The 9,198-nt window shown below is 39.6% G+C and overlaps 2 protein-coding genes across 2 annotated transcripts; one reads left to right on the top strand and one right to left on the bottom strand.

The window, feature by feature from the left end:
- Nucleotides 1–7: 7 nt before the first annotated feature.
- Nucleotides 8–5,163, top strand: LOC138955006 (uncharacterized; the record flags this gene model as incomplete). Its single annotated transcript, XM_070326731.1, has 10 exons — nt 8–115; nt 422–628; nt 1,206–1,281; nt 1,676–1,699; nt 1,981–2,205; nt 2,576–2,646; nt 2,780–2,884; nt 3,035–3,246; nt 3,615–3,779; nt 3,982–5,163. Coding segments are annotated over 10 exons (1,443 nt in total), but the record flags the coding sequence as incomplete, so codon positions are not given.
- An 865-nt stretch (nt 5,164–6,028) lies between these two features.
- LOC138955007 (uncharacterized) lies at nt 6,029–7,947 on the bottom strand. The gene is made up of 5 exons (XM_070326732.1): nt 7,838–7,947; nt 7,344–7,517; nt 7,120–7,210; nt 6,702–6,850; nt 6,029–6,151 (listed from the first exon to the last, which is right to left on the bottom strand). Exons 1-5 carry the CDS (start codon nt 7,930–7,932, stop codon nt 6,145–6,147), a joined length of 516 nt encoding a protein of 171 aa, XP_070182833.1. The 5' UTR covers nt 7,933–7,947; the 3' UTR covers nt 6,029–6,144.
- Between the last annotated feature and the right edge of the window lie 1,251 nt (nt 7,948–9,198).

Below are 9,198 nucleotides of genomic sequence, written 5' to 3' on the forward strand. Positions count from 1 at the left end.
CACCAAACTAAAGGCACTGGCTGCTGTGAGCATCAGGAAATGCTCCACTGCTGGGTGTGAGCATGTTCCTGCCGTGAAGGAGGGCTTCACAGGCTCAGCACTGTACCTCAGATGGGTGAGAACATTTTATTTTTTACTCACATGCGAAGCAAAAGTCAGTCTATGTACTCACCTGGTTCATCTGTCCGTCTGGCCGTTCATTCGTTAAAAACTAAAATGTTGAATTTATCTTGGACACTACTAAGTCTAACAGCACTAAATGTGGCATGATGGTTCAGATTTCAGAATGCACTTAGGCTTCATCAACTCATTATGTTTGTACATGTATATGTTCCTAGTAATCCTACTGACAGTGACACATTGAATTTTTATAAAGTCATTTGCATTTTTGTTTTTTTCAAATCTGATCTGTGAATTTCAGGAATGTGTGAAAGGCCATGTGAGCCACACATGGTGTGCCCAGCCCACCCTGCCCAACAAAATTCACTGTGGTGATTTTCTAGTCAGCACATGTATCCTCCTAAGTGGAAATAATTATGCCAAGCTGGCGTTGTGGGCGAAGGTGCTGAACCTGCCCTTTCCTGGTGCTACCTTCCACCAGGCTGTCCAGAAACATTATGTGGTGCAGGTAATTAAAAAACAGTTAAAAAATAATTTATAATGTGTGTGTATAAAATGGAAAGAAAATGGAATTTGGATATTGATAGTTGTGTTGTTTATGTTTGCCTGCCAGTTTGTGTTAATATCTATGCATGTTTGTTTTTACCTGTTTAAATATTGTAAAGCGCTATGAGTAGATTGTCTAGAAACGCGCTATATAAATGTCCATTATTATTATTATTATTATTATTGATCTCTATCTTTATCTCTAGCAAACTCAAAGCGCGGCAAAGGTTGCACTATACAGGCGCCCTACTCACGGCCCAACGGGGATTTGAACCCGGGTTGCTGTATCCCTGGGGAATCGTGTTCACCACAGAACCAACCGGCCACCCTAGTTACAAATGATGTTTAGAAACTAAAAGCAACCCATTCTCGTTATGTATTCAGATGTTTTGTAACAAGTATGGCATTTTTTGTTGTTGTCTAGAACAGTTGACATAGTCTAGTCTGTGAGGCAAAATTCTTGCTTTGTGTGTCCCTCAGTGACTGTCCCAACTCACAAGAATATAGATATATAACTTTGTTTTCCATTTATCATAAAGGCTGTGAAGGACACATGGAAGGACCACCAACGAGCCATCTTCGACTCATTGGCAGAGCAAAATTTGGTTGTTCTGGGTGAGTGTTTGTTGTTCTTTTGTGATTTATGTTTGACCCCTTTGTCACTGTTGTGCCATTTCAGAAATATAATGTATCCAATGCTGTAGACTTAACCCAACCCCACCCCCCACCCCCCCAACCCCACAATAATATTGAAATGAATGTCTAAAATCAACTTTATATTTTCTATTTTATTTCTCAAAAGCAAAACATGATGTGATGCAGGACATAATATTCAATTTTGGACATTGTATCAAGGCGTGCTTGCTTTTGAGAAATAGACTGAAAGAAAAAGTTACATTTTCATGTAACCCACTGAAATTGACTTCCTGTTGTCAAGTGACGGCAGAGCACTTTTTATTGAACATTTATTTTGTTATGTCATTCCATTTTTGTGTGTGTGTGTGTGCAGGAGATGGACGCAATGATTCACCAGGTCAGTACGATTATTGCAGACCTGCATTATTCAATGACCCAATATATACCATGTCCCCAATTTTACATAGTCATTGGAATATTAGAATGTGCTATTTACCATCATGTAGAATGATATAGTCTAGGCGCTTGAGTAATTGGCTTGCCTGTGTTCTCGTAACCATGTTAACAAACAACTGAGCTTAGAAAAGCCTTGCAATTTTGATGTCCGGTCAGAGAATATTGTTTGCAGGTTTCATCATAAATGGTTACTTTTTAATGGTGCATTGAATTTTCAAATAGGTCATTGCGCACAGTACTGCAGCTACACTCTTATGGAGGCTGAGACCACAAAGATTCTCTCTGTCCAGTGTGTGGACAAACGGGAAACACAGCGAAAATCCACGAACATGGAAAGGGTTGGATTTAAGAGGGCACTGGATGAGGTAGTGCTTGAAGGTGAACGGGTGGACACCACTGTTGATGAGGTCGTCACTGATGCCCATGTGGGAATAGCTGCAGATATGAGTATGTTCTGTTTCCTCTTTTCCCCCCTTTGTGTGTGTGTGTGTGATTAACAGTCAATTATATGTTAGCGGTAATTTATTATGCAACATTTATTATCTATACATACATCAGTCCCATCTGGATGGACAGTGCAGTGAGTTAGAATGCTTAATTTCAAGATAATATACCTCTTGCCCACTTTGGGGATACAGTTTAGAGTGTGTCACCATTATTGTCTCTTTAGCAGCTGTTGTTCATTGTATTATGTGTGCATTGCTAAGCCCTTTTCATTTAATTTGGGCTGGTCATTTTAGCAAACATTTTAAAAATGTATGCACCAAATATTTGATATTGCAAATGAATATATTTTGTTCTTTGTTTTGTCAAAAAGAGGCGATCGGAAAAAAACATTCCCTTGATGTGTGGCATGTTGCCAAAAATATTGGCAAGAAGCTAGCCAAGGTACGTATGTTGTAATTGTGTTATAGTTTGATACAATTTTGAAATATTGTGAATGCTTTATTGGTTTTCTCATGTTTTCTTTGGTTTGTTTGTGTGTGTATCTTTACATTTTACATTTGCATTTTCTTCTTAGATTGCTGCAGGCAGTAAAGGTCGCAAGCTGCAAAAGTGGATCCCTTCGATAGTGAACCACTTTTGGTTCTGCTGCCAGAAGGCTGACACCAAGACAAAGTTCATGGTAACCTGTTTGGTCATTGTCTTGTTTGGTTATTTGTACGGTTTCATTTACAAATAATAATAGCACGTCAATCACAATTATGCACTAATTTCAATAGTTTGAAAAAAATCAGGCATGTATAGTTTTCTGAATGTGTCTGTTCCATTCCAGGGTATGTGGCGAGGAGTTTTGCAACATGTTTGCAACATACATTCTTGGGATGCTGGTGCCTGGTGCTGCGACCATGAAGACCTGGGCGGGGAAAGGGAGGATGGGAGGGCCTGGCTTGATCCTCAGGAAGACCGTGCCCTAGTGAAACAGCTCGCCTCTGTGGTCTTAGACCAGACTCTGATCCAGAAAGCAGAGTTGGTCATCACAAACAGGTTAGAAGATTATTATTACTCACTATTGAGGGAGAAATCAGGGAACTGTTTACAGTGTGCATGAAAGGAGATTATGTGGGTGCAACAAGTATGAACTTGTTTGTGTGGTTTTGTAATTACTAATACTCGATGTAAAAATCAGGAGTTGTAGTGCTCATACTGATGTGTGCTGGCCAACATTATACAGTGGAACTCTGTTATAGTGAATATAAGAATTTCGCTGTAACAGGGTTGATTTATATCATACAGTGAGGTAAATAAACAAGAAAACCTATCGCTACAGTATCAGCAGAACATCACTGTAAAATATTTAATGATAAGCGTGTTCACTTCTACCATTATATATAATACTTTCTTTTTACATACAGGAGCACATGCCCCCTGGAGGTGTTTCACCAACATTTGTTGATGTATGCGGGCAAAAGGTTTGCGTACACACCTCCGGTTTATGAAGCCAGGATTCTGTTGGCAGCCATGGACCACAACACTCATGCTGGTCGACCCTTGGCGACTTCAAAGGATGGCAGAAAGAAGTAAGTACATGTATTGAAACACACTCAATGCAATGTTTTTGTTGTTTGTTTTTTTCACAGGCCAAACATGTAAATTCAGGCTTCAAGTTCTAGATGTATGATCATGTCCTTGGCATGTTTAGTTATATTATGACATTCAAGGCCATTACAAGGGTTAGTGTCAAGCATTTTAGTCATAATTGTTCTTGTTCTATGTTGATAGGTATCACAGATGCTTCAATAAGAAAACCGGCCGCTGGTCGGTATTCCCTGTGAAGGTCCCAAAGACCTACCACCACATTCCAGCCCTGAAGCTGCGAATCATGGAGATGAGACTACAAGACCCGTTGCCACTGCACAGGAAAAAACCTCTGGCACAAGAGGACCCAAGGAGACTGTCAACACACCTGGCAGCAACCTCCCCACCTCCAACTAGTGAACTTGTTGCACAGAAAAAATCTCGTTTTACCTGAATGACGGTAGCAGTTGAGCTGGTAGTAGCCCAAAAGGAGGCAGAACATAAGGAAAGAGTGTCAAGTGGGATAATTATTACCTCCCTTTTTGTCTGCGGTTCTGTTACAGTTGTTTTTGACATGTGGAGAGGTACAACAATATGACACCAGTGGACTTTTGAAAGGCCCTTTTCAAGACAGCAATGTTTGTATGTGTGGGTAACCAGTAAAAATGCATAGACCCGCATAGTTCTATGGCATGGCTGTGTTTAGTTTTTTAATTTAATCTGCTGCCTTATCATGGACCCTAAATTGCGCTATTTCACCAATATAGATGGGAGGCTCTTGTATACATTGGCGAATAATGATTTTAATAATAACTTTGAAAAATAGTAATAACTTTGTGATTATACATTGGCAGACTAAATTTGCAAGAAAAGCATTTATCAATAGTTTCCAAAGCTGTATCATTTTAGTTGAGACTGTGTTGTATGATTTTCACTTCAAATTGATATCAATTGCCTTAGACTACATTTTGCTTCACAGGCTAGATTCAGGCGGCATAGAATGGCTGCAGGCACAAGAAACTCACATTGCAACACATATTATAATTGAGCATGTTGGAATGTTCGGCTGAAAATGTACCTCCCATTATAATTAAAGGAATGTCAGCGACAACCCACCTCTCAATGCAGGGACTGAGGGAGTGGTTGTGACATGGTGATCATGTTTTTTTTTTCTTTTCTTGTTTAGTTGAAAATATTGCTTGTGTACAATAATTGTTTATTCATGATACTAATGTGTGTGCGAGAGAGACTGAGGGTTTGTACAACATGTGTTAGTATATTCTTATTATGTGTGGCTGCAAGCGTGACTTAGCATATCTGTTTAGTTGGCTTTTGTACATGTTTACCTGGAAACAATATGAGAATAATGGTGGTAACGATACTTGATATTTGTCTGTCTGTTCATTTGTTTTTATGAGTGCGTTGTGGTGTGGTAATTGTGCAACAGTATGTCTGCTGAAAGAAAAGAAAAAAACAAAAAACAAAGACAGAAACTGTTTGTTGTCTGCAGATAAAGGGATGTACACCACTTTGAAAATGACTAAAGACTATTGTGTGTTTGTTGTGTGATATAAATTTAAAAACAATAACATCATGTTTCTTTTTCTGAACCCATTACAAAAAGTGGAAGTGATTCAGATTCTGTATTCAGAATTACACAATTTCAAAATCTGACAGCATAATTTACATGATATGACATTGTGTCACTGCTGGCACATGAACTTGTTTTGTTGTTGGTCAAATATACATTTATTAAAATTAACTTGTGGAGTCATACTAGTACATACAAAGTAAATGAACACAAACTTGTACAAAACAAACAGCTCAGCTGAAGAAACCATTTTAACATAATTTTCTAGTCAACCAAAATAACATTCTCATTTTCAAGACAAAATGTTTCTGTAATATTTTTCTTGCACTCAAAAAGTAATGTGTGCAAAAACCCATGGAAACAATCAAACAGCTGTTACAACCATACAGAGAGGCAATTAAAAATTTGAAAACTAAAAGTCAAACATGTCCAAGTCCTCAGGACATTTTGGTGCTTGAGGAAGAGACAGACGAAAAATATCCCTCCATGTTGTGTGTCGGTATTCAAGAGCAATTACCCCATCTACTGCAAGCGCGCTGGAATGTATCCTGTATAAACATTGTTGGGACTGGGGTAAGTATCCCGAATGGCCCACACACAACATGAAGGGATAGCCCTCCTGTTACCAGCCCCCAAACGACCATGCTGCCAGAAAACAAACTGGCGATAGGCAGCATGGCGATTGGAGGCGGCTTCGCCTCCCTCTTCCGCAAACACCAAAATGTCCACCCGCTGCCTCCTGCTCAGGTGTAGCACGAACGGATGTAAAATGATGTTCATCTCCTGCAAAAGAAAAAAGAAATAATAATTGTAATCATCAAAGTAACAACACATCACATTGACCCGGGTTCGAATCCCTGTTGGGCCTTGAGTGGGGCGCCTGGTAAAGTGCGACCTTTGCCGCGCTTTTAGTTTCCTACACAGCAAAGATAAAGCGCGTTGTAAATATCCAAATTTCATTTTTTTTCAAATACAAAAATAAGAAATACAAAAATAAATAAATAATAATAATTGGACTCCAAGGACTACATACCAATGTGAACTTCAAGGGAAGAGGAAAGTCGTTCACTAAAAGAAATTTGCTATTACAGTTTAGATTTTTGTCTAACAGAGAGAACCCAAGGGGGAAAAAAACCCTCTTCATTATAAGTGGAAAATCACAATAATAGAGTCCACTATAGTATGAGTACTAGCAGGTTCCACTGTATATCATTACATACAACTATATTACCCTGCACAAGTACACAATCTGACCATGACTGTGTTTATCTTTTTTTTCATGTAAATATTTTTTTAATAAATACTTTTTTATATAAAAAATGGGCATACGTACAGGCATTCTTGATATGCACTGAGTGCGGCGCTGGCAGCAGATCCGTTCTGCAGGTGTGGGCATGTGCCGACAATGTCGGCACACACACCAGTCCGGCCAGGCTGCATGGTCTGGTGATGGTGCAGGTGTTGGCACAGACGACTGATCGGCTGTTTTCAACAGAAAGCATTTTTATTTCTTAATTTATGATACATATTTTATGATTACCAATGTCAAAGTAAAAAAAATCAATAATGCACCATGGATGTAAATATATTTTTTTTGTTTTGTTTTTTGTATACAACAACAACAAAACCATTGAAAAAATACTTTCAGCAGAATGCAGAAACAAAATACTACATAGAGAGCTCACACAAAATACCACAATAATGACAAGAGCAAACTTATATCAGAACACCATAAAGCAGAAGTTACTTACCAAGCATGTCAAAAACAAGACCTGGTTGTGCAACAGCCAGGTCGAGGGCCAGTTGTCGCAGTTGTGCAATATCCAGCTGTTGGATCTGAGTCTGTAATAATGTAAAGACAACAAACATGTTTTAAAATGAAACATGTGTGCTGTTATCATTATCTGTGTATACATGCGAAAGACTTTGCTATTCATATCTCCTCATAATAATGTCAAATTAATTAAAAACACACCTGCAAGTTATTCCTGTGCTGCTGCGCAGTGGGGATGCCGGCCACATCCCACCTCCCTCGACCACCTCTCCCCCTGCCACTTGAAGAGCCCCGCTGCTGTGCTGTCGCCCCTCGTCCTCCTCTCCTCCTTCCTCTCCCCCTGTCTCCTCCTCTTTCGTTACTTGTGGAACATGTCTGAAAACAGCATTAATAAAACATTTGTGTCTTCAACATGAAGAACTAATTTACATCTAATGGTAACTTCTCCAATTCTCTCATCTATGTGTGCCAAACTAGCACATTTTCTCCTCAAACTATAGCGAAACCTGTGGTATCCAACAACGAAGGGGCCCAGACAAAAAGAGTTGGATACCACAGGTAGTTGGATACCACAGGTCAGATTCAGACTAAGTAATACGTATTTGGGTAATTCCCCAGTTGTATATCACAGGGTATTTGGATAAGACCAGTATGGATACCACAGATTTCACTGTAATGTACACATGAAAACACACCTGATCTTGTTCTTGAGGCTGACCACCTCCTCTTCCCCCTCCCCTTCCTCTCCTCCTCCCTCTCCCTCTGTGGGGTGCAGGCGAGTCTGTTTCATGATCACTCCGGCTTGTCTGAAATCAACAATAATAAAATAGTTGTATCTTCAGCATGTAGAACTAATTTTCATATAATTAATTGTAAGCTCTTCAGTCTCATCTATTAGAGCCAAAATAGCAAATGTTCTCAAACTAATGGACATGAAAACACACCTGATCTTGTTCTTGAGGCTGACCACCTCCTCTTCCCCCTCCCCTTCCTCTCCTCCTTCCTCTCCCTCTGTGGGGTGCAGGCGAGTCTGTTTCATGATCACTCCGGCTTGTCTGAAATCAACAATAATAAAATAGTTGTATCTTCAGCATGTAGAACTAATTTTCATATAATTAATTGTAAGCTCTTCAGTCTCATCTATTAGAGCCAAAATAGCAAATGTTCTCAAAGTAATGGACATGAAAACACACCTGATCTTGTTCTTGAGGCTGACCACCTCCTCTTCCCCCTCCCCTTCCTCTCCTCCTTCCTCTCCCTCTGTGGGGTGCAGGTGAGTCTGTTTCATGATCACTCCGGCTTGTCTGAAATCAACAATAATAAATTAGTTGTATCTTCAGCATGTAGAAATACATCTGGTAAGCTCTCCACTCTTTTTGTCATCTGTGAGTGCCAAACCAGTTTTTACTAGCAAATTTTCTCATCAAACTAATGTATATGAGAACACACCTGGGGGTATGGGTGGGGTTATGAGAGAAATACTTAGGTTAGGACTGCTAGACAGTCAAAGTCTTCTTCTGTCACATTCTTTGCACATGATTCTAGAGGGAGCAAAGAGGGAAGGAGGGCATCATCCATCAAACAAGTGATGACCAAGGAATAATAGAAAATTAAAAACCAACCGAGTACTTTATGCTGTTTACATGTTCTGAGCAAAAGTCCACAAGTACATTGAATGATTGATGTAGTGCTACAGGGATTACGACAGATCTAGAAGCAACCCATCGAAAGCAAAAAGAAGCTAAGAGGCATACAGCCTATGCTCCAAAGTTCATGAAGGCTGTTACCCTTTATAATTATCAAGATCTACGAGTATGCTTACTCTTACCGTCAAACTCAGAAAATGCGAGTGGGGCGGTTTTTGCGGTAGTGACATGAATGACTCTCACTCTGTCACTCTCATGTCGACAGATTGCTTCCAGTTCTTCTTCTTCTTGATAATGTAGAACACTTTTGGATCCCAAATCTAAATAGACTTAAGTTAGGGGCGAAAAGTTATTGCACGGCCTTTGAAACTTACCGATGGCGACGACATAGTGATGTTGTACTTGTCAAT

This window comes from Littorina saxatilis, unplaced genomic scaffold (genome assembly GCF_037325665.1).
Source record: "Littorina saxatilis isolate snail1 unplaced genomic scaffold, US_GU_Lsax_2.0 scaffold_1553, whole genome shotgun sequence".
Classification (NCBI taxonomy): Eukaryota; Metazoa; Mollusca; class Gastropoda; order Littorinimorpha; family Littorinidae; genus Littorina; species Littorina saxatilis.